Consider the following 24,675-nt stretch of genomic DNA (forward strand, 5'->3'; position numbering starts at 1 on the left):
AAAATTACCAACTCAAAAACGTGATCCTCGTGCAAATGCGTGTATATGACCATAATAAAACGAGCAAAACTCACCGGAATATTATCTTCAACCTCAAAAGAAAATTCTATATATATATATATATATATATATATATATATATATATATATATATATATATATATATATTTCCGGCTCGCTCGTGGCGTTTAAGGACGTATGTTAGTCTAGCCCCTTTTGGTTTAGAAGTCTCCATCTCCTGCGCGGATCGAATTCATCTCCATCTCGCCCCATTCCGCTCTGATCGCCGAACGCCGTTAGTCGACGCGGCTTGGTCGCGGGATACGCGCTCCAATTGCTTGAAGAAGCAGGGATCCCTACGGATTGGATCGCCGAGCTCGTTCTTGAATTAGGGTTCTTCCTCGTCTGTTGACTCCTTTCTTGGTCAAGGTTTGAATGCTTAAGCTTCCGATTCGCTTCAGTTTCAGCTTTCACTGCTCATTCCACCTTTGTGCTCCGGAGCTTGAGCTTTCTAATTGATCGCTTGACTTGTCGACTTCGTCTATTTGCTTTGCTGAAGTTGCTGGTTTGATTACTGGCTCTCGTTAGGGTTCTTTCTCTTCCGGTTGTTGAGAGTTTTGTAGTCATTCTTTGCCAGTTTGTAGTTATAGCTAAGTTATTTGGTTTCTTTTATCTTTCCGGATTTTCAGTTTGGTTACGTTAATGCGGAGTTTCCCTGTGATAAACTGCTCAGCCTTCAGTGCTTATCTCGTGCGTTGCGCGGAGGGTTTGAGTATCTCCTTTTGTTGGAACCCCGTCTTTTATTCCACACTGTACAACTCTGTGTCACTTGCCACTTCTCTTGAAGAATTATCGCAGGCTTTCCTTTCCGTCTTGGAAAAAAAATAAAAACATATATTTTAAGTTTTAACTTCATCTTTTATTAAAAGTTGAACCTTTTGGTCACGAGGATGTAGAATTTATTTCCACTGCACTGTTTAGGGATTTCAGTATCGGCAAGGAGATGAGAATGTGCATTTACAGGAACGAGACCTTGAGGTGAACTTTTCTGGTTGGTTAAGCATGAAAATGGCAGGAAGTTCGAGGGCAGAGTCAGCTTCGAGCAGCATGGATGGACCAAACTTTGCTGCTACTGCCCATCACAATGCGCAGCGTGGGGCCTACTCGGGCTCTGGTTTGGAGAGGTCCGGAAGCTTCCGTGAGAGTTCAGAGAACCGTGCTCTGGTTCCTGGACCTGGCACATCAAGAAACACATCCTTCTCTCCAGAAATACCATCTTTGTCACAATATTTACCACTTGAGCCATTTTTGATGAGTGAGCAAAAGTTTTCTCGCTCTGGAGAGTTAAGAAGAGTTCTAGGTGTTACAGTTGAGGATCACACATTTGGATCTGCACAGTTTAAGCCACTCCTGCCTATTGCATCTGAAGAACTGAAACGTTTCAAAGCCAGCATATTGGAGTCGTCAACCAGAGCGAGGTACTCTATTTGTAATTCTTCATCTGTTACTTGTCAGTTGGCTCCATTTAATATCTATATCCATGAAAGAACATTTTGCTTATGCCTTAAAACTAAATTCCAACAGTGCATTCGTTCTTTAGACTGTTTTGGGCAAAATCTGTCTTAAAATGACTATATAACTGTTTAACTTTCATACCTATTGGATTTTAAGCGTGTCATTGCTTGGTCATGTTGGATAATTGATCTCTCTCTCTCTCTCTTTTTTTGCAAGGAAGCATGATTACATTTAATTAAGACAATAGAATAATTGTGGTTCTTGATGAAGATATAACTTCTCTTTTACCAGGGATAGAACAAGGTTGCTGCAGGAATCAATTTTCAAATTGGACAAATATCGGAACATGAGGAAACGACAAAGAGCTGATCAATCAAATGAGAAGTCAGGTACCTCAAATCCATTGAAGATGGGAAGTATGATCCATCAAAATCCTGCAGAACTTGCAAGTCCGAGACTGGAGGACAGAGCAAAAAGTTTGATTCCTAATAAACGTATTCGCTCCTCTATGGCGGAATTACGGGTTTGTATTTCTTCTCAAGGTGTCTTCTTGAGAAATGAGGCTTTTGACTTTGCCACTTCTTGAAGAGACTATTTTAACTTTGCCATTTCTTGGATAGACTATGTTCTAATGCATTAATATCTACTTTGTTGACTTAGTATCTTTAACAACCATTAGTTATTCTTTGTCACGAAATACTGTGCATGCTTTTAAATCTCAAGTTTTGATTCTATTGTCAGTGTTTGTTAAGTATCTGCTATCACTCTGACAATATGCCTATATGATTTCACTGCTAAATAGAAATATAGTGATCACTTGTTTGTGATCTGTCTTCCTCTCTTTGCTGAGACTTAAATATGAAATTTTGAGTTGCTCTTTGATAGTTTTTATTTTTTTCTGCATCAGTCAGAAGGTCGTGGTAGTGTTCCACTAAGGCAAGGTGCGGTTATGGACAAGGATAAAAATGTTCATTTTGAGAAGGATAAATCTATACTTAGGAATTGTAATGGGGGATCAATACCTTCAGAAGATAAAATGCATGGATTTGCACCAGGGGGTGACGGATGGGAGAAAAAACTGAAAAGAAAACGTTCTGTTGGCCTTATCAGAGTAATTGAAAGTGATAGAGACACAAAACAATCAAGTCAACAGCGGACCAATAATGAACCCCGTCTACGCTCTTCTGATGGCATTGGTATCAGGTAACTATCTTACGGGGTTTCACTGTAAGTAACTTTATTTTGTTATTTGGTTACAGGCCTAGCATCTTTGCTTGAGTAACTTTAGATGAGATCTAGTGTGGCTCATCCTAGTTGCTTTAGAACTTACAACTGCCTTGCTATCAAGGTTGTGCAAAAACCTCGATCTCTTTTTTATATAGATTAGAAATACTATCAGTATCCAATCTGAGTTCATTGGAATTCAAGACTACAGTGAAATAGCCATTTCAAAGTATCATGCAAAAGAATTTGATGTGCTTAGCTAGATCTGTAGGCATACAGATTACTAAATACTCCGTAAGTTTACAGATTACCAATTGATATTTATTCATTTTGGATATTCTTTGTGCGACCAGGAGAAAGAAATTTGTTGTGTTTGGATTAGAAATTCTCTCTTTTTAATTTGTGGAAAGAAATGGGGTTTTAGTGTAACTACACAACCAAAGGAAAATAGTGGCGGATAGGGTAACCAACACTATTATACTTGTACAATCAACAACTACGACTCGTGGATCCCTGGATATTCATTTGTTGTGGGAAGTGTCTAAATGATAATTCAAGATTTATTGTGAATAAATTATGAACTTGTCCACACTGAATCCAAGGAAGAAAGAAATGGTTTTCTTAAAAGATAATCCAAATAGTTTTTTTTTTCTGAATAGTGTAGGTAACCCTTTAAGTCATAGTGAATTCTTTGGTAGCTTGTACATGAAATTATTTGCAACTGTAACATGGCTAAAAAAATAATTGCATCATCTGAACCTGTTTGTTGTTTGTATATCACAAATTTTCTATTACATATCAATAAAATTCTCTTGGGACCTGAAGGTATTTCGTGCCTTTTTGTATTTTTAATTTAATTGCACTTAATTTTTTTCCTCTCTAAACGTAATTCCATTTTAGATTTAATCACTTTTATTGCACTAAATTTGTAACCTGTTTTTATTTAAAAGAAAATCCATGCTGTTTTAAGTTTTTAACTCAACCATTGTTTTCTTGTCTCCATTAAAAAAAGAAAAAATTACCATCTTATTATGGCATGTGTAGTGTGATTACAAGGATTGACTTATATCAGATCTATGGCCTATGGATGAAGTCCATGATCTTAATTTTGGATTTTGGTAGTTCACCAGATTTGCAACTTCTGTATATTTTAGGAAGAATGGAGATTGGAGAAAAGAAAAGAGCATGTTTGCAGTGTTAATAACAAGGGCTCTAGCTATTATTGTAGCTGAATTAGGGGAACTGCCTAACGCAAGCAGCCAAGGTGAACTTCTGTGAGATAGCATGGGTGATGAAGAGCATGGACAGAACAAAAGAGCATGTTTGTTTGCTCAAACATGAAAGTTTGAAATTGGGATCTCTTGCTCTTGCATGTTTTTCTTCTTTGTTTCATAATTTGTGAAATGAGAAAAGAGTAGAAAAGAATTTTAACAACAAATTTTTAGATAAACATTCAAATAATATTTTCCTGTTAGGTCATGCATGAGTTTTTTAAATATGCCTACATGTTTCTTTCTCTTTTAATAACATGTATAAAGGTTCTTCCAATAAATTCGAATTTCTTTTTCAGACCTGGATTGTCTAGTGGAACCACAGTAAGCAACAAGGTGGATAGCTGTTCCCAACTAAGTGGTGCTGGTTCTCGTGGCACACCCAAGAATGACTTGGATAATGGCTCTGTTTCAAATGAAAGACGAGAACACTCTGGTGGACTAGATAATGAGCGTAATACTTCTAAAGGAAGCAATAAGTACGTACTATGTTGCTTTTATGGACGTATATTCTATTATGAGATAGAAAATCATGTCTCCACTCCCCAACTTGTGATTTACATATACATGTTTTCTTATTTTTCCTTTCAAAATTTCTGTTAATTTATAAGTGGCCATAGTCATCGTTCTTTATTCTGTTTAGCTACATGAGAGAGTTTTTCTTTGTTTTTTGTTTACATTGTATGCCATTTTATTCTATGTAACCTTCAGAGACAGAACAGTGTTTTGCTGATAGCTTTTAAGCTATGAACTGCCAAAAAGAAAAAAAAAAACAATAAATCCCCGTTTTCCCACTTCTAACTCTAGAAACAACCAATCTTCTATCACAGATTCTCACCACCCATCGTTTGCTTGGTGATTTACCCCATTGCTTCACTCCCTCATGCAGGACTTGCTGAAGATGTTGGAGGGCTTTTTGTTTTTGTTTGTTAATATTTTTCTCCATTGTGAGCTCTCCATGTTTTTACCTTGAATACTCAGCAATCATAAATTTGTCTTACCCTGTTATCAGGCTAAATATACGTGAAGATGTTCAAGCTGGAAACCAGAGTCCTATGATAAAAGGAAAAGCATCTAGAGCCTTGAGAACTGTTTCAGGTGCTGTCATGAATGCATCTTCAAATTTTCTTCACTCATCTGGAAGCATCGACGGACAGGGGCAGGCCCCTCGCATAAACAAAGTTCAGCCATTAACTGCGACCAACCGTAAACGTTTAATACCTAATGAATCATCGTCACCGCCTGTAACACAATGGATTGGTCAGCGGCCACAAAAGATATCCAGAACCAGAAGGGTCAATGTAGTTTCTCCTGTCTCGAATTTGGATGAAGCTCAATTTTTACATGAAGGATCTGCCACTCCTGATGTTGGAGCCAGAATGACAGTTGTGGATTCTGGTGGGCTTTTGATAACCAGGGGCTTGCCAAATAACATTCATCAGTCAAAACAAAAGTTCGATAATGTCCTCTCTCCTTCTGTATTATCAGAGAGTGAGGATTCAGCTGCCGTGGAGAACAAATTTAAGGAAAAGGGAATTGATAATTTTGAGCTAGAGGATGGTCCACAAACATCCCTTAAGGCTACTTCTGTTTTTCCAACAAAGAAGAACAAGACTCCTCCAAAAGAAGAAATCAGAGATGGAGTTCGGAGGCAAGGCAGGAGTGGAAGAGGTTCAGTACAGTCAAAAGCTTGTTTATCTGTACCAAGAAAAAAAGTAGAAAATTTAGATACTACTAAGCCACTCAAAAGTGGAAAGCTTGGTTCTGAAAGGAGTGAAACAAGGTTCTAGACTTGCTTGATTTTTTCTGAATTGTAAATCTTCCTCCTTACTTTCTACCTTTGAATTGTATGAAGATTACTGAATGAACTATTTCTTGGTGCAGCAGGATAGGGCGCCCTCCTTTAAAGAAGACTGACAGGAAGGCTTGTGCTCGTCCACAAACTATGAACAATGGTTCCTCTGATATGACGGGTTTGATATTTTATATTCATTTAGTGACACCATTGATGTGCACATTGCTTTTCTACATTATAGTAGTATCTCATATAATTAACTTTTGTAGGAGAATCGGATGATGATCGAGAAGAACTACTAGCAGCTGCTAATGCTGCTCGTAATGCAAGCTGTGGGTTCCATCTTAAACATATTTGCTTCCACAGAATATATCCATTTACTCTTTGGCACATGTGTTTTATTTGTCATTCTTACTTGCAGATCATGCCTGTTCTAGCACTTTCTGGAAGAAAATGGAACCCACTTTTGCTTTTGTGTCATTGGAGGATATATCTTATGTCAAACAGCAGGCTAGTGTTTATGTTGTTATGTTCCTTTTTTTTTACAATATTTTCTCTGTTAATCTTATGATGATAAATTTTACTCATTTAACCCAACCTTGTGTCAGATACATTTTGCTGAGGAGCTAGATGCAAGTTTATCTAACAGGTTTGAAGCTGGCCATGATGTAATGGTACTAGCCACTTTGATTTTCTGTGTATAACTTCTTTTCATGTTTAATTTCTAGGGCTTCCACTTTCTTGTTAGTACTCCATCTTTGAACCTTAAAATCTGTAGGGATTCCTGAACATGAAATAAGTTTATCTTTTATTTGTCATTGGATTCTAGGAAGAATAAACTATTTTGCAGTTCTAGTTATTTCAAATTGACAACTGTGTAAACTTGGATAAATTTTCTTTGCAGTGGCGTGCATAGGCCCCTAATTCAAGTATTTATCTTTTTTTGTCAGGCCGAGGTTGTTTGTGATGTGGCATCTTCAGCTCATTCTTCTTTTGCTAGAGAGCAAACAAACGCAGTTGGACCAACCAACAAAACTTTTGGGACCCTTTATTCTGTTGATGGAACAGAGAATGTAAAAACATCAGTTGGAAGATTAGAGACCAACAGATGGTATGACAAAATGGTTCCACTGTCACAAAGGCTGCTCTCAGCCTTTATTGCAGAAGATGAGACCGAAAAGCTGGACATTGAAACTCAAGGAGAGTTGTTCTTACATAGTGATGCTAATAATTATATTAACGATCATGCCAAAGAGTTAATGAACATGGATTGTCACTTGGAGCTTGAGTACAAGAATCAGAAAAATAGTTTGGGAGATATTATTCCTTGTGATGAATTTATGGTTTCCAACAACTATAGGCACTTGAATATTCAGAATTTTATGTATGGTTATGAACCATTGGTAGAAAACAGTGCTGTTCTAAGTACAGATAATGGATCTTTATCTGGCTACAAGAAAAACAGTCTTAATCAGTTGCACGTAATGGACAACACTTCTCCTTACGAATGTCAGTTCGAAGACATGTCTCTTGATGATAGAATTTTGATGGAGCTGCACAGTATTGGTCTATTTCCAGAAACAGTGGTATGCATACTTGAGTTTGTCCATATTGTTTATGTTATTTGTATCTTGATGACATACAACTTTTGTGTAACTATAACTTAAAATCAACATTAATTGCCTTTTTGCCAGTAGTATATTAGTATATGTTGAAACTATTGAAACAAATATCAGAAAAGAAACAAGTTCCAATATGAGAAAGCACCAAAGGCAAGCATCATTGTCCTAGTTGGATAGTCTCCCTTTTCCAGGAATATCTATTGCTGTATTTTCTTTTTGTTTGAATTTATTGTGTACCTTATGCTAATGTGTCTTTTAAGCAAAATACTTCTTTGTTGTTGGAAATACTTTATCACATACCCTGAGAGTTGCAACTCTTAGAAAAATGCGCCTGCTAGTCACTTCTAAACCTAGTATGGTAGCATCCAACAGAGTGTTGATTCTGGATGTCATTTATCTTTACTTATGTATGCTTAAATCTGACGCTTTCACTTGCTTAAAGATTTACTCTATAGTTTTACCACACTCAAATCTGTGACCCAAGCTATATTTAAGTTCAGGTATGTCTATAAGTAAGTTCAAGTATTTTGGAGTTACTCCCATTCTTGATATACTCTTGTAATACAAAGGAGGGTAATCAAGAGCCATTGTGCCTGATAGGAGCAAGCATTATTGGCTCATATACATATTTAATCAAAAGTTTGTGCAGCATAATTTAAATTGCTTATCAAAAGCTGTCCTGGAACGTCAGCCCGACAGAGATTGAGCAAATTTATCAGGCAACCCAGAAGGTCTGCTGAAAAAAAATGACCTCTTGTACTTCAAGCCATGTTAGTCAAAAATCAGCTGGGTCACTGCCCTCCAACTTGCTCAAGATAACAAGCTGATTCTTATTGTGCACAAACGTAGAGATTCTTGAAGAAACAGCTTCTTTTCCCTTAAAATTGAGAATTGATTTCCTGAATCAATCTTTTATTCTTTGTCTTGTGCAACACCATCAAGTGTTGCTTTAGCCTCAGCTTATAAAGAAGAATTAGCCAAACTAACCTTTGCCCCACAAATCAAACAATACCAGACTTGGAGGACCCCCAGCCCCCATATTCCCCATCTGGGTGATAGGATTCACCAAAATTGACCTTGCCCCATCCAGGCTTGGAGGACCCCACTTGACTCCAATAAGCTTGAAACTTGGGTTCCGTGAGTCTAGCAAGGTGGCCAAAATGTTATTTGACATGCAGCCAAGGATGATCCTCGATTTTCATGGGATCTGGAATAGTTCAGACTTCAGAGAGATTATGAAGTTGCGTTTATGCGTCGTACTTCATATGGAAGCTTTCTGCTACCAAAATCAAAGAGTTGTATTAAACATAATTGTTGTCAATAACAATGGACTAAGTCTCTTTCTCTCTCTCTCTCTCTCTCTCTTTCTCTCTCTATACATTTTAGTATTTTCCCATCTTGCCTTTGATGAAAAAGGTGAAGTAATAACTCTGATAAATTTGTGCCCTCAGCCTTTCAATGCATTTACAATTTTATATTTGAAATAATAGCAGTTGAAAAGCATCTTTTTTCTTTAAGCTTAAATATCTGATGTTTCCTGTTTTAAATTTCCTTACAGCCTGATCTTGCTGAGGGTGAAGATGCAGAAATTGGCAAAGTCATTTCAGAACTAAAGATGAGGCTCTACCAGCAGGTTATTTGTTTGGAATATTTCTGTTCTGATATTGGTATAATAAATGTTGATATAGGCTCTTGTTAAGCTTTTAGCCCTGCAAGATTATATAAACTTGTGTTATTTGTCACTACCCCTCATAAGTAGTCTCATAGTTCACTGAGGAAAATTCTATTTGATACGTTGTCATTGCATGTAATGAGGTGAAAAATTATATTATTGTGTCTCAAAAGCTTGTCGCTGTTAGTTGCTTTTATCAGAATCTAATGTTGGATGAACTTCTGGTTTTTTTAGTGGTTATTACCTTGACCTCTTTGTGATCATACTAATGCTAAGCTGCTTTAACAGGTGAAGAAAAAGAAGCATCAATTAGATAAATTGGAAAGAGCAATTCGAGATGCGAAAGAAATTGAAGAGAGGTATGGTTTTCTGGGATCTCTTTGGATTTCATCAGTTACAAGTGCTCCATCATCTACCATGACTAAAGCCTTTTCAATTATTGAAGTGACAGGAAACTTGAGCAGCTTGCTGTGAATAAACTTGTTGAGATGGCACGCAAAAGGCTAATGGTAATTACTGCTTTTTGCTAAGGATTTCTCTGCTTGAATAATTGATGCACATATTCCTTCCTCTTTTACCATCTGCCTGATATAAGCCCAAGTTGACAGACACTGTTTAAGGCTTAGCTGATTGCTTCATAGCCAAGTCTCAATTTGCATCTTTATTTGTTATTTTAAAGAAATGTCCCAGTTGCTTCTTAAATATGGTATTACCATGGATGCTATCTTAGTTTCGCCTTGGAGAGTAACTGATAGTTGCAGTTAGTTTTCTATACTTTCCAGTATGGTTCCTAACTCTTCTGCTCTTCTTTCTTGTAATTTTGTGCTAATTTCGGATTCATGAATCTTTACTTGACCTGCGGTGTCCTTCAGTGTCAAGTCATACTGTTGGGTTCTCTGTTCTCAAAATGGTTTATTGTTGGAGCTGAATACAAAGTTATTGGAACCTTTTGTTTGCTTGTTAGATTATTACCTCTGGATGCATGGTAAAATTCTTTTTAATTTTTTGTTCTCTGCTTATGTTTGTGAAGTACAGTCAAATTTATCACTGTCAACTTGTAATAATATTGATTGATTTGTGCCTTTGTAACATTTTACTTGTAACAGTGTCCTGGTAAATGACCATATGTAGTTTTTAGCTTAAGGTTGATCTATGGTTTAGAGTTAGAGAGTCTCTTTTGTTGTGCCCTTGCAGTGTCATAATCATCAATTTTAGTGGTCATCCTAATCATGGCAACAATAAAAATCTTGTCACTTGATCCAAGTCATCGTTCATAAGTTGTTTGAATAAGAAAATATTGGGATACTATAACTAAACAATCTATGTTATTAACCCACAATCTCGCTGGCTGTAGAGTGCAGTTATAGAATGAAGTCACTGAACACTTTTAATACCATTAGCTATTTCTGAACATTTTATGTACAAATTTATGATTGATATACTAACCATTAGCTCCATAGTCATTGAGGTGCTTATGAATATCACCCGTGCATGGGCATTTCTTTATGTTATCTGGTGTTCAGTTGAAATGTCTTAAAGACCTGTTGCCTTTCTACAGGGTGGTCGAGGTAGTTCAAGTCACAAGAGTGGCACCACTAAGGTTTCAAAACAATTAGCATTGGCCTTTGGTAATCGAACAATAGCCAGATGTAAGAGATTTGACGAAACAGGTCGAAGCTGCTTCAGTGAGCTAGCTATTCGGGATGCAGTCTTGTCAGTGCCCTTACACATTAAGCATTCAGATAGGTCTCTTAATCATGTGGAATCACGGAGCGGTCAAGTTGGCACTCGAGCATCAGGTATATAATTTGATTGCGTCTCCTTATAGAAGCATCGATTTACATCCATTTGCAGTATGTTCTTATAAATGACATTTTTTATATGATTCTTTGTCCCATTTCATGTTTAATTAATCTCAGTGTAACAAGACGACAATTTATTTGTTATTTTTTTATTAGTAGTGTCAGCGGGCTGGCTAGCTTGCTAGCCCAACCCTGCTTTTAACATGTGGTCTGGCCCAGGGCTGATATTCTTGGTCTATCTGAAAATGGGAATTGGACATTGCATGTGGTCTGACCAGCTGGGGTGGTATATATAGTGCCATGTTAATGGATTTCATATTATCCAAACAGATGTTTGCATAACACCTCTTTCATGTGGTACTTGTATTGCTATCATTAGTTCATGGTTGTAAAAAACATGATATGCAATTTCGAATGGTACCGTTCGGTACAGGCGATATGTACCGGTCCGATGGTATACCGGTATACGGACCGTCTGTTACCAGACGGACAGTGATACAGTAATACTGTAGCAGTGCTACAGTTATGTAGTGAGAGAAAATCGCTCGATAAACCTTGGTGTACTGTTCGGTACACATTGGTGTATCACTCGGTATGCCGGTACCGTACCATATAGAGCCAACCTCGAAACACCGGTACGATGTGATATTGCATACTTTGGTAAAAAGTACATTTGAGCACTTGCTTTTGCTCTTTAGAAAATATATTTCATCTATCTGCATATATTTAGATCTTTGGCTCTTAATATTATTGGTTTTGAGTAGTTCTTGGGCCTCAAGAAAAAACGTGCATCCAGCTGTCGTATGACAAAGCCCAACCTGGACTTGTCCCATGGATGCCCTAGTTATTGCCAAAGAATTTTCATCATATACTACCATGAGGTTTTTGTTCCTGTATCTGTTTAACTGTAAAGCAGCTTCTGCTACTTGGCTTTCAGGTGTAACATCGAATACTTCCATGAGACATGGGCTTGGTAACAAGATTGATCAAAGTCCATTGGATCCATATCAAAGTTCACCTCAAATGGGTGAGCAATTAGTTACGAGAAGGAAGAAGGAGGTGCTTCTGGATGATGTTACAGGTTCTGCTAGAGCCATATCAAGTCCAACGCACTCTCTTTCAAATAGTGCAAAATGGAAAAGGACTGAAAGAGATAGGGATCAGAACAAAGATGCATTAGGACGAAGTTCTACAGCTAAAGCAGGTCGTCCATCATCAAGCGGTGGCAGGGGTGAACGTAAGACAAAGACAAAACCTAAGCAAAAGATAGCTCAATTATCAACTTCCGGAAATGGTCTTGGCAGAGTTACGGAGGCAGCCAATCTTATGTCACCAACGTTGCATGCACCTTTTGACACTGTGAATAGCTCTATCACCAAAATTGATCAAGAAGTTGAATTGCATAGTTTGGATAATCTGGTCCATGATTCATCAAAAGAAAATGATGATGCCATCTTTACAAACCTACCTCTGCATGGGATAGAATCCATCGATGAACTAGATGTTGCTGAAGGGCTGGGCGGACAAGGGCAAGATATTGCTTCCTGGTTGAACGTTGATGAAGATTCACTACAAGATCATGATCTGGTGGGCCTGGAAATTCCAATGGATGACCTTTCAGAATTGACATTGAACTTTTAAGAGAGCCCATCATACCTTCTCTGGATATCAAACAATCTAGGTCAGGTAAGACTTCTCCTGTTCTTATACCTAACAAATCAAATTATGTACCTCTTGGCAGTTAGAATCTATAATTAGGCCGGTCTATTCTTTTGTATACCTTTTCAGTTCTTGGCAGATCCCAATTGTTTTCTGTCACCTGAGGATTGTTCATAGTGCCAAATTACAAAATCAATTGAGCATTTATCTAGAATGTATATTATTTCAAAGTGGTATTGTTGTCTCTTTTTCTTTTCCTCTCATTTGTTGGTGACTGACTATACTGTTAGTCTATGCAAAATAGTGACATCTTGAAACTAAGTTCATTCATTTGCAAGCTACTATCAAGCATTGTATATGACAGGATTTTGCCATCTGCTACCTTTAGCAAGAGGAGGTGATGTCTATATTGTTGTGAGAAAATTTATATTGCGTTATGTATGAACTTGCAAAATTATAACTAATGTAGTTATTACTCACATGTTGTTAACACTTGCTTTGAGAAGCACATTAATGCAGCCACTCGACTTCTCTTTCTTTGAAGACTCAAGCCATGCAAAATTGGGTGCACATTAATGCATCCCCCAATGTAATGCAGCTGATGCTAGGGCCCACATGAACCTTTAACTCTGTTGTGATGATTCCACGAAAATATCAGATTAAACGCTTCCTCACCGTTGGTTCACACTGCCCCTGATGCCGCAGCGGCCTCACGTCCTGCCTTCCCTTCCTCGGGCGAACGCAGCCACACACCTCAATCAAATGACCACGTTAAGTTTCCGCCCGTCATATGAACCAAGCATACGACGTGTTCTCCCCACCAAACCACTAGTTCTTCGATCACCCCCTCCGATCTTTTTAGCTTCCTCCAACCCCTCGCATTCAAGAGGGGGAGGAGGAACTAAGAAGACACCTTGGCTTCCATGGTTCCGGCGGATCCACCGAAACCAGATCGTACGCAAGACGCAGGACCCCGCCGCGAGCTGGTGGTATCATCCGACGATCCTGAGATGAAGAACTCGGAGCCAAACGTCGGCTCCTCGACAAACGAGCATGTCACGGCGGAGATCACCAAGGAGTGCACCGACTCGGGCGTGGTCGAAGAGAGCGGGCGAGAAAGGCTGAGGCGGCACAGGACCGAGATGGCCGGCCGGGTCTGGATACCGGAGATATGGGGCCAGGAAAGCCTGCTCAAGGATTGGATTGATAGCTCGGTCTTCGACCGGCCGCTCGTCCCCAAAGGCTTGGTGTCAGCCAGGGAAGCTTTGGTCGAGGAGTGCCGTCGGACGAGCTCAAGCTCGCGGAGGATAAAGAATCCATGCTAAGTGTTTGATTGTTTTGTTCGATCATCGTCTTCTTCCCCTTTGTTCCGAGCAAATGCCTCTCCCTCGATCTCCCCCTCGCTATCGTGCTGAATGAAGAACAAAGAGCATAGGGTGATTACGTAGTCATATAGTCTCTTTGTTTAATGGCATCATTGGAAAGAGTCCTGTATTCATTACATATGCGTTTGTTGCTCGAGTCGTAGCAGAGATCTCGACGTGGTGTTTTGCTGCAAGTGTGCATCGAGACATTTAGTTGTGTTGTAAGATTAATGGTGGTATTTTCTGTAATGATATCTTCGCTGAGACATCTAAGTGATCGATTGTGCAAACAATTATACGCTGTGGAGGTTCCTTGTGAGAATTTAGAAAAGCGTGGTATTAATATGAAAGATAGCCAAAATGAGGGTCAGAAAGAACCGAAGGAAGTCATCTGGGGGCTTATGTGAGAATTCATAGAATTATAGGACTAATATGACAAAGAGTCATAAAAGAAGGTTTAAAAGGGGGGGGAAGGCGAGGAAGTCTTGCGCGATTGAGGAGAAGTCTTGCACGATCCTATTTGGGTTCTTTCGATTAGCCATGGATGCGTCGACGGCGAGGAGAGGCCGTGGAGGCGGCGTTTGGGAGGGGCTTTACCGTGTCCTCATGCGCCGGAACTCCGTCTATGTCACCTTCGTCGTTGCCGGCGCCTTCGTCGGAGAACGGGTTTGTTCCCCTTCCTCAACCTGCCGTATAATCTGTGATTTGTGCTAGGGCTTCGATCTTTTTGAGTTTTTCCTATTTAATTTCTGCTCGATCGAGGATGGTTAGGGTCTACACATCTGGTTCTGATCTCGAGGCTCGATTGATCTTGGTTTAGATGCTATTTGCGTTGTCACGCTGGTTGTTGGTTGTTCCCAATTACTATATTCTCTATTACGGTAGTTCTCCAGAGCAATCAGAGCCATGGATTTCTGTTTGATTCAATTTATGCACTTGTGGTTGATCATGAAAGCCAGTGAAATATTTGCAGAAAAAAAAGGTGGGAAGGCAATGGGATCACCGACAGCGTGAACTGACATCATCATGCTTATTTGATTCATTTTCTTGGGCAGAAAGATTAAAAAAGATTTTGTTGGGAATTAAAAGAGATTTTTTTCTTTTTTGAATGGGTCTATGATGATCAGTGACTGACTATATAGTGATTAACCAGAGTTGATATGGCTTTGCTTGAGTTTTGTTGTTTATGGTGATTGATATTTTGTTCTTCTTTTTACCGTAGGAGACACCTTGAATACTTTCGCTGTACTCACAAACTGATTGTTGTATGCAGATCGTCGACTATGGTGTTCACAAGCTGTGGGATTATAATAATGAAGGGGTAATGTTTCAGAACCATGCATCTTGAGTGACTACTTTTCTTGTTGTTGTTTATCCATTGTGTTCTACCTATACAGTTATATACGTGATATTCAAATAGTTGGCATTGCGAGGAACGGTGGTTGTATTAATTATTGTGAAACCTATTTCGATACATGAAACTTCTTTTCTGTGTACAATGATCAGACATGATCTCTGGTACATATGTAAGCTGATGTGTTTAGAGGGACTAATGATTGAGATGGGTATTACAGTGTCATAGGGAATATGTATATTGTAGTGACTGAACATTGAGATAACTCACATCACGATGATATTTCTGGAAAGAGTGCAATATTCAGTTTACGAACTATTCAGTCAGGATAATCTTAATATAAAGTGGAAATGAGACAGAGAGGTGCATGAGAAAAATAACAGATTTTGAGAATAATGTGATAGACATAGATTAAGAAACCTGATAATGTGCTTATTGGATGGAAAGAATATGATCTCGAAGTGAAAAATAATTGTATATATTTGAATCAAGGAGTTCTATTTTGGATTTCTAGATTGCAGTTTATATTGGAAAACTTCAGTACCTTATAATATCTGCTAGGAATTTGAGAAACTATTGAAGAGGCTTAAGGAAAGTAACACCACTGGATGTAGAAGTCACTAAATCTGGAGATGTTCAAAAATCAAATTTAGAGGAAATAGAAGAATCTAATTTTATGTGCTATTGCATGGTGCAATAATGTAGGAAGAATCAAATTTAGAAGGGCATACTAGTTTAATATCTGTCAAGTGGATCGTGGCTTATTGTTGTTGATCTTGTTTCATATATGGTGGTTAGAGATGGGCTAAGTATATTCTGATTCTTGACTTTGAGAAACATCCTAAAGTTTATTGCAAAGGTTTAGGACAGACATGACAAAATGATCATTTGTTTTCCTTCATGTAATGAAGCATTTTTGTGTTGGTTCTTATTGAGCTAATCAACTGCCAAACAATGAAATTATACGGCGGATCATGTTAAAGCTGTTTGCTTATCTGGTACTTTTTTTAGACTGCCTTAAAAAAAATCATGCTTTTCTATGATGCTTTAAAAAAAAAGAAAATTGGGCCTGAAAATGTATATCAATATGATTCATTTTGTCTTATTAGGAGCTTTTCCTATAGGTTGATATGGAATAAAGGTTTTAAGGCTTTTTCTCTTTTGTATTGTCAGCATGAGCATAATTGCATGTAGTAATATAGGCTTTTTGACCCACCAACGAATCGATTATCATTTCAGGCAAGTACCTGTTCTGCCAAGCACAGGCCAACCCTTTTAGAGGGTTGACATTAAGTTGATAGGCAGTCATGTGATTTTGTAAAATTCTTTGACATCAAGTAGTTGAAAATTTCTACTTTCTGCTCTTTAACTTGTGTAGTTTTGTTCTTCCAATTAGGTTTGTTCCTCTTAGTATATATACCTCTAATCTTACACAAGTTATGATTTGATATAAATTGGTCATTCAAAAGGTAACTATAACAGCCGCAAGGCCAACAACCACCTTAGAAATGATAACCTAGCTTTATGTTTCTATTGAGTTTTGTGATTGCTTCTTCAATAGGAATGTAAGTTTATTATAAAGAGAAGAAATATGGTAATCAATACAATTTTTTCGTATAACATTAGCTCATAGCTGAGGTGGAACTTCCAAAGAAGTGGTGGATTGCCCTCAGGTGCATTAATAGAATTTTTTTTTTCTTTTTGCCTATTAGTCAGGTACCTCTGTTCTAGAGTGTCCTCTACAACCTGGTGGAGTGAAATATTAGTCTGGTAGTGGATCATGGAACACTTTTTTTTTTGTCTTTTGACTTGGAAATCAAAATCAGGTTGATAACATTATTAGTTGGCGTGTTAATTCTAGAAACAATAATGCTGATTGTGCCTTTTTTTTCCACTGCAGAAAAAATATGAGGATATTCCAGTACTGGGTCAAAGGCAATCAGAATGATGTGTTGAGCCACAATTCTATTTTATTATCGTCTAGGAGCTTATGTCATGTTCTACAGCTTCTAGAAACATCTTATGTTGGTCTCTGAATAACGTGTCGTATTCAGTTCAGTGATAATGTGTTTTTGAGCTTTAAACTACTGTTGTGTCTCGTTTTGCTCCAATGAGTATCCAAATGATTTTTAGGTTTTGTGGCGATGCATGAGAACTTGTTTGTAAAATGCTATTCAGCTGAACCGAATCAACCCTAAAACTTTTCCAGGGTGGAGTCATGATTTCCAGGGCGGTTGGATCCATGTAATTTTAAATAGCATTGTCCAAATCTATCTATTTGGTTTGAGTTGTGTGTGTATTTTGGTTGAAGTTACTTGTGATCATGTAATTGCAGCTACTACTATATAGTATTTGTTGATACATCTAAATGGTTAGTGTATTATTCTTAATTAAAAAATAAAGTGTATACAAGCTAACACACTTATTGTGATTCTTAATATTTGGTCAAAACATTATTTTATGGAATACAAAATAAAAAAAATAAACTTTAAAATATTATGAAAGAGAATGATATGGATTGAACATTTTGCATTTTTGAATGGATGATGCAGTTGTTCTTTGCATTCTTATAATAAAAAGACCCAAACACTCTGTAAAAAATCTTAAATATTTTTTTTATAAATATAAATATTAAATCGGTTGGTGATTTAGTTTATTATTATTATTATTATTATTATTATTATTATTATTATTATTGTTCGATGGGTCGATCCAATCAACACAATAAAATTTTAAATTGGTACAAAATATATAAAAAAACGATTACAAGATCAAAATTACTTACATAAAGAACCATTCAGTTCCAATCTTATAATTTCATGGGTAAAATAAAAAAAAGAAATATATAGTAATTCTAATAGCCGGGTAAAACTGCACTCATAACAATGGAAGAATCGTCCTCTTAGCCCATTCTAACATGGCCCATTAACAGCCCAAATAGTTATGTGGCCACCAATCCATAATCGTCGGATTTGAGAACGCAGCCCGAGCCCTAAAACCTGCCGTTTCGTCGGCGTCCACTGCGGCAATGAATGGCGCTCTTTCCTCCCCTTTCGATGATCACCTCTGCCGCTCCAAATCAGCCAAAGTTCCGATTCCTTCAACGAATGTAGCTGATCTCAACTCCCATCGCTCGGTAATCTCTCGCGTCGTTCGTCTCCGTTTGATCCTGTAGTTTCTTGATGTGCAAATTGGATGGTCTTTTCCCTGTCATTGAATTGTTCTCCCTGATTGATCGCTGTAAATCATCCTATTTATCTTTTGCCTTCATGTGCTCTTTGGTTGGATAGAAAGTGACTAGAACATTTGTACTTGTTCTTCTACTTGATATGGGCCTCTATGAGTATGGTGTTTCATCTACCAAATGTTTCCTCAAAGTGGTTGGCCATCTGAATTGTGTGCCTGTCAACGCTGATGTCAACAGTATTATTTCGTTTGAATGAATTGAGTAGGTTTGGCTTGGTTCTAATACGGGAAGGATGCTTAATTGACTTGAAGCTAATTGTAATTACCACCCATTGCTTTTGGATCCATTCAACCGAGAATACTACTGATTTAACATAAATCATGAGATTTTGTGGTCTTATTTTCTTTTACATCAAATTTTGCACTCAAGTATTTGATTGAAAACTTGAACTCATGGTTCTTTTTACTGTTTTTGAGAAATGGCCCTAAAGAAAAATCACAATTCCAAATATTTAGAAACTCAGGTGCAGCAATATCATTGATTTTGGTACTTGTAACATCCCATGATTTGAGAAAACTCTTGTTACATTTTATGATCTTAGTGTTCAAGAACTTTCTTCATCAATACCTTCAGCGATAAAATTCTAATTGGTTTTGCACCTAGAATAGCATCTGATTGCAAGAAATAGAGGGACTGAAAAGGGCACACAAGGTAATGTATACACTAAGTAGCATTTCTCTGATTCCCTCATACTAAAATTCGTTGGAATTCTAACAAGAAAGTAGGTCACACATACTAAAATTCATTATTATCTGTCTTCCGTTTGTGTCGTGCTTTCCTTGATATTAGCGTTCAATATATTGTCTCCTCTGCCTTACTGATAGACTTAAAAGTAATTTTAGCTGCTCATACTTTGATATAGTGTTTATGTTCATAAGATCTAATTTATCTTGGTTGTCTGCTGAACACTACCTTCCTTCTCTATTCAGGTTGGGATTGGCAATGTAAAAGACTTAACAATAAAAATGCACAGGTAAAGTTAAATTATGGGAAAAAATCTAGGTAGCCAACCCTAACTGTTGGGATATTTAAGACCGGAACTGATTTCTTATACATGTTGCTGCTGCAATTGCAATTTTCATAAGAACATGGTTCCAGATGAAGTTCAAAAGGTTGTGATGACCCAAAACATGGGTCTGCTGTATAATTTTTACATATATATTTTTTTCTTTCGGACATTCTTATGAAGATGTTTTTTTATGTTAATTTGGGAGTGATATTATTGCCTAAAGAGAATGTCATCTCATAATTTTCATACTCTCTGTCTCCTTTACCACTTTTGTTGGTCCCATTTCTATTGTGACTTCTACCTATCATTTTTTATGTTAAGTTTAACTCGAAACTATTTCTGATACCCAAGTGAATTGAAGATTGACTACTACCAAATACTAGTAACTAATATAAGCTTGGCCTTTTCTTGCATGCGGTGACCATAAAAACTAAAATGATGGAAGAACCTACAAATCTTTACTGCTTATTGTTATATTTCAGTAAAATGAGATACATAAGCCAATAGTCGAGTAAGAGCATAGCACACTTTTGGGAAAGCAATCGAAAGAATGATGTCACCGGAATGCTTCTAATGATTGACAGTTTTGGATGTGTGTGATGCCATGGTGACTGTGCATCCACAGTGCTTTTTCTAGGTTATTCCAATTTCCCTTTTAGCTTATAAAAATTATAATATTAAGCAATGATGTTTAAATATCAATTGCTTGTGGTATGCTTCAGCTGTAGTATTTTGCTTGTTTAACTTTGATCAGTTGTTCTATGATGATTATGCTTTCATTTTTAGGCTGCATGCCCTACGCAAGGACGATAGCAACAGTACTAAGTACAAATCTATAACAGATTTACACATCTGGAAGCAACATTAGAAAGAATTTTAGCTCCGCTAGGGTGATCATGAGGTCTTCATCTTTCTGTTGCTTGAAAAGCATCTCAAAATCTTTCACACACAGGTCATCAAACTCCTTCAACCATCTCCAGTGGATGTTTACAAGGTGAACCACATTGGACCAGAGGGAAAAAGGGCTCAAGATCGTCCCACCACATGATGGTTATATCCTGGATTCTGCCGAAGCTGGAAGGCTTGGAGATCCCTGACACTTTCCATTTTGGAGCTCGTTCTGCATGTGCAGGCTTCACGGTCTCAGGTTCCGTTGACCAGTCCAATGGTTCCTTCCTCGATGGAACACAGACTGGGACATGTGCTGACATGCATCTCATATCCGACCTCCTACTGTCATTTACACACAGGGAAATGGAGCTCCACGGATCACTCTGCATATGCCAATGGTGCTTTAGCATATCTGCAGCGGAAAGTGAATGGTTAGTTTTGTGAATCAACCTCTTCCATTTAATTTCTCCTCTTTAGAATGCGCTAGATGCGAAATGTTGAATGCTACATGTTCATATGATGCAATAACTAGTTATGTCATGGTATATGCATGTTGGTTCCACAGGCATTTGGAATATGACCGAGCTGTCGCATGTTCATCCTTGAAGAATATTGATCACATTCACCGAAAGAAGGCACCACAGAATCCAATAATTGGAGCCCTTTGTACAAGCAAGCGGATACAGTTGGGAATAAAGCTGCCGCAGGTGGAAGATTATAATAAGCATGATAGGGGGAAAAGAAGGGACCAGGTGAGCGCAGTGGTTCTCTTGCATGCTTTTTGTTCCTGTTGTTTAACGTGACGCAAGATCGACATCCCTACGATCTTAAAGAGGGAGACGATAAGGGTCGTGAACCGAGATAAACATGAGCTGTTGTGCTTGCGGTATAGACAAGACTCTTCATCCCATAGCACTTCCCAGGTTTATAGTTCTTCAGAGCCAATTGGTGCAGCTTTATTCTCATTTTCATATTTGTTCCCTTTATTGATATGGTCTTTGCGGTATAAAATGCAGGACTGTTACGTGATGAGATGCAAAGATTGCAGCCACAAGACATCATAAAGTCAAAGACGGGAAAGGGATGGGGGAATAAGATGAGAAGCGAAGGCCACCGAGGGCCCGAAGTGGAAAAGCTTCGTGGTGTTGACGTCGGTCTCTTTCTTATCTCTAAAGAACCCCTAAACATAAATATCACGTAAAGGCTCAGCAAATTTCTTATTACCAGCCACATTAACGATGTTGGCCGACACAGTGGCAGCAGTCATTCTATTAGTGTTAATACGTCATTTTGTGGGTTGACAGTGGTGGCGCACCCGGACGCGGGGCCAAAGAAGGCCCGAGAGACATCATCGTGGGCCATGCAGTGAGACTTTGGTGCTGGAAGTCAGAAGAAAATTTGGAGCGCCAGGTCCTGTCCCCCATGGGGCCTCACCCACTTCGGAAACTCGAGCTGATTGGATCAACCATTGTGGGTCCCAAGGAATGACCGGGTTCTTCAGCGTGGAGCTTCGAAGGAACTTCGGGTCGTACGCGTGCACTCGGCAGCGGTACGCGCGGTGTCTACGTGGAGACGCGTCAACGCTGTGCCACCGACACGTTGCGGTGACGCGGCCCCTCACGTGGGTCTTAAATGACTAATTTGCCCCCGAATCAATGCGAGAAATCGCCGAACCACGCTATTGCCCAAGGATGATACGTGTCGCTCTCGGATTCCCAGACCACAGGAGCCACATTTCCCTGTCCCCACAAGATGCTTTTAAGCGGTCGAGGGCATGGCGAGAGGGTGGTGGAGCGCAGCAGCGACTGGTAGTAGCAGCGGCGAGGAGGAGTTGGCAAAACGATCGAGTTTTCGGATCCGTCCAACATATTCGAATCCAAGGGAACAACAGCAAGTCGACGGCGAGGACGGTAATGGCGTCGCCGAGCTCCTGCTTCCACGTCCTCCTCCTCCTCCTCCTCCTCTTCTCAGGTTAGTATTTGATCCACCCTCTCTACCCTTCTTTCATGTTTTCAGATTCGTTACAGCGAGCATTTGGTGACATCCCTTTAGTCTTGGCTTGGATAAAAGAGGTGCAACAATAAGGATGAGAAGATGACTTTTCGTGAAGAATTCTCTGATTCTTTGATCTTGCACATAGTTAGTTTCCAACCCCATATTCCTGTTGAAATGAAAGAGAGGCAAAAAGGACACATTTTTTTGGTGCTAGATTTGGTGCTAAAGGAGATTAGTTTAGTGGTGGAGTAGACAAAACCACATGGCTTCGTGTGTGCCGGCGAGTGTAGGCTTGTGTGGACCAGGTTGGCAAAGTCGCTTTTAGTACTTACACCAAATGCTCGGTGGCCTCTCTGTAGATCCAAACAACGGGATTCAGTTGGATATGGGTGTTATATGCGTCCTATTTTTAGCTCTTCCCTCGGTAGTTAATCGGGTATTCGTTGCAGATCGAATCTAGTACTAAAATATAATTTAACACATGAGATAATTAGCAGTTGTTGGCTTCTTCTTCGTCTTTACAGGTCAAGTCATCCGAGTAGTTCTGAGCATGGCGGTGGGCATCAACTACGGGCAGATCGCGAACGACCTGCCGTCCCCCGGTCGAGTCGCGAGCCTCCTCCGCTCCCTCAACATCAGCCGAGTGAAACTGTACGACGCGGACCAGAACGTGCTCAGCGCCTTCCTCAACACCGACGTCGAGTTCGTGATCGGGATCGGCAACGAGAACGTGTCGGCGATGACGGACCCCGCGGCCGCCCTGGGATGGCTGGAGCAGCACGTCCTGCCCTACCTCCCCTACACCAAGATCACCTGCATCGCCGTTGGCAACGAGGTGTTCAAAGGCAACGACACCACTCTGATGGCCGACCTCCTCCCCGCCATGGAATCGGTTCACCAGGGACTGGTCTCGCTCAGCCTGGAGACGAAGGTGAACGTCACCAGCGCCCACTCCTTGGACATGTTGGGGAACTCCTACCCTCCCTCCGCCGGCTCCTTCCGCCAGGATCTCGCCGTCTTCATCCAGCCCATCCTCAACTTCCACTCCGTCACCAAGTCGCCCTTTCTCATCAACGCCTACCCTTACTTCGCCTACAAGGCGAACCCTAATGCAGTCTCGCTGGACTACGTCCTCTTCGAGCCGAACACGGGAGTCGTGGATCCCAACACCAATCTGAACTATGACAACATGCTGTACGCTCAGATCGACGCGGTTTACTCTGCCATCAGGACGTGGGGGCACGCCGACATCGAGGTCAGGATTTCTGAGACGGGGTGGCCATCGAGAGGTGACAGTGATGAGGTGGGAGCGACACCGGAGAATGCTGCAAGATACAATGGTAATCTGCTGCAGAGGATAGGGATGAGCGAGGGCACTCCTCTGAAGCCGACGGTGCCTGTGGATATATATGTGTTTGCCCTGTTCAACGAGGATTTGAAGCCTGGGCCGACCTCGGAGAGGAACTATGGGTTGTTTTATCCTGATGGCACTCCTGTTTATAATGTTGGTCTGCATGGGTATCTTCCACCCATGTCGTCGTCGTCGTCGTCTTCGAGGTCGGCGGTGAGTGATCCGTGTCCTCTGATTCCATGTAAGATCATGACTTTTGATGTAAGCATTCCCTCTCCTGCAGATGATGATGGCTGGTTTGAGAGCTTTCGTGTTCGCGGTGGCAGCTTTGATCTTGGCCTGGAAGTAGCTGCTTCTGTAAGCGGCGGGCCGAAGTGGATGGGGCGGTAATGGCCGAGGAGATTGCCACCCGGGGGGAGCTGATGGTTTCAGGTAATGTGGGCTGAGATCATCAAAGCACTTGGTTCTTGATTTGGTTTCACTTTCAGATTCGATCTTACACTTCGAGCTGGCATTGTTTGTACAGGTTTGGCAGATCCTTCTTTGTGCAGGTTCGGTGGGTCCGGGATGGAAGAAAACACCACCGAACATTCTTTGTTGGCAATAAAAAAGAGAGAACATCACGTAAAATTAGCTGCCCATTTGATCTGTAAGAAAAAAACATTTAGCGAAAAGTTATGTAAGAATACTAACCTGTGATCAAACTGATTGATGATTGTTTACTTGTATGGTGCCTGTGGTCAAAAGTAACCAAATTCCTGTAAGTTTCTTCGTTCATAAGAATGCAGAGATCGACATGGATGGCGGTGAAGAAAACATTACATGAGTATATACACATGATGCCCAGCCGAAGTAATAGCCTGAGTATAAATATTGAGCTCACATTTTGGCATATCCATGCACA

The 24,675-nt window shown here is 39.6% G+C and overlaps 3 protein-coding genes across 15 annotated transcripts; all 3 read left to right on the forward strand.

The window, feature by feature from the left end:
• Nucleotides 1-192: 192 nt before the first annotated feature.
• LOC103968355 (uncharacterized) lies at nucleotides 193-15,245 on the forward strand. Of its 7 annotated transcripts, none has more exons than XM_065128988.1 (17): nucleotides 193-429; nucleotides 982-1,478; nucleotides 1,807-2,038; nucleotides 2,423-2,718; nucleotides 4,310-4,489; nucleotides 5,023-5,793; nucleotides 5,895-5,983; nucleotides 6,075-6,137; nucleotides 6,227-6,315; nucleotides 6,414-6,479; nucleotides 6,756-7,391; nucleotides 8,986-9,060; nucleotides 9,388-9,458; nucleotides 9,545-9,608; nucleotides 10,658-10,898; nucleotides 11,839-14,590; nucleotides 15,198-15,245. In XM_065128988.1, the coding sequence occupies exons 2-16, from the start codon at nucleotides 1,063-1,065 to the stop codon at nucleotides 12,540-12,542; spliced, it is 3,993 nt and encodes a 1,330-aa protein (XP_064985060.1). In that variant the 5' UTR covers nucleotides 193-429; nucleotides 982-1,062; the 3' UTR covers nucleotides 12,543-14,590; nucleotides 15,198-15,245. The 7 variants fall into 7 exon arrangements, with proteins under 7 accessions (XP_064985060.1, XP_064985064.1, XP_064985065.1 ...); XM_065128992.1 differs by having other exon boundaries at nucleotides 9,551-9,608; XM_065128993.1 differs by having other exon boundaries at nucleotides 6,414-6,473.
• Nucleotides 13,484-13,885, forward strand: LOC135625739 (protein BIC1-like). Its single transcript, XM_065130829.1, has one exon. It carries the CDS (start codon nucleotides 13,484-13,486, stop codon nucleotides 13,883-13,885), a length of 402 nt encoding a protein of 133 aa, XP_064986901.1.
• Nucleotides 15,246-18,277: 3,032 nt separating the features above from the next.
• LOC135624910 (glucan endo-1,3-beta-glucosidase 14-like) lies at nucleotides 18,278-24,493 on the forward strand. Of its 7 annotated transcripts, XM_065129000.1 has the most exons (10): nucleotides 18,283-18,414; nucleotides 19,455-19,498; nucleotides 20,487-20,681; nucleotides 20,785-20,856; nucleotides 20,991-21,348; nucleotides 21,442-21,579; nucleotides 21,730-22,396; nucleotides 22,945-23,984; nucleotides 24,055-24,203; nucleotides 24,298-24,493. In XM_065129000.1, the coding sequence occupies exons 7-9, from the start codon at nucleotides 22,081-22,083 to the stop codon at nucleotides 24,118-24,120; spliced, it is 1,422 nt and encodes a 473-aa protein (XP_064985072.1). In that variant the 5' UTR covers nucleotides 18,283-18,414; nucleotides 19,455-19,498; nucleotides 20,487-20,681; nucleotides 20,785-20,856; nucleotides 20,991-21,348; nucleotides 21,442-21,579; nucleotides 21,730-22,080; the 3' UTR covers nucleotides 24,121-24,203; nucleotides 24,298-24,493. The 7 variants fall into 7 exon arrangements, with proteins under 7 accessions (XP_064985070.1, XP_064985072.1, XP_064985069.1 ...); XM_065128997.1 differs by having other exon boundaries at nucleotides 20,487-20,856; nucleotides 21,442-21,622; XM_065128995.1 differs by having other exon boundaries at nucleotides 20,487-20,856.
• Nucleotides 24,494-24,675: the final 182 nt, after the last annotated feature.

The sequence above is a fragment of the Musa acuminata genome, chromosome BXJ2-10 (assembly GCF_036884655.1).
Source record: "Musa acuminata AAA Group cultivar baxijiao chromosome BXJ2-10, Cavendish_Baxijiao_AAA, whole genome shotgun sequence".
In the NCBI taxonomy this organism is placed as follows: domain Eukaryota; kingdom Viridiplantae; phylum Streptophyta; class Magnoliopsida; order Zingiberales; family Musaceae; genus Musa; species Musa acuminata.

What these genes read in the sequence shown, in the direction of transcription:
- LOC103968355 (XM_065128988.1), top strand. Translation starts at nt 1,063, where the DNA reads ATGAAAATGGCAGGAAGTTCGAGGGCAGAGTCAGCTTCGAGCAGCATG. An exon ending in AAGCTGGCCATGATGTAATG is followed by an intron (nt 6,480 to 6,755) that starts GTACTAGCCACT and finishes TTTTTTTGTCAG; the next exon opens with GCCGAGGTTGTTTGTGATGT. An exon ending in GTCTATTTCCAGAAACAGTG is followed by an intron (nt 7,392 to 8,985) that starts GTATGCATACTT and finishes ATTTCCTTACAG; the next exon opens with CCTGATCTTGCTGAGGGTGA.
- LOC135625739 (XM_065130829.1), top strand. Translation starts at nt 13,484, where the DNA reads ATGGTTCCGGCGGATCCACCGAAACCAGATCGTACGCAAGACGCAGGA.
- LOC135624910 (XM_065128998.1), top strand. Translation starts at nt 22,081, where the DNA reads ATGCGAGAAATCGCCGAACCACGCTATTGCCCAAGGATGATACGTGTC. An exon ending in CCTCCTCCTCCTCTTCTCAG is followed by an intron (nt 22,397 to 22,944) that starts GTTAGTATTTGA and finishes TCGTCTTTACAG; the next exon opens with GTCAAGTCATCCGAGTAGTT. An exon ending in CGTCGTCTTCGAGGTCGGCG is followed by an intron (nt 23,985 to 24,054) that starts GTGAGTGATCCG and finishes CCTCTCCTGCAG; the next exon opens with ATGATGATGGCTGGTTTGAG.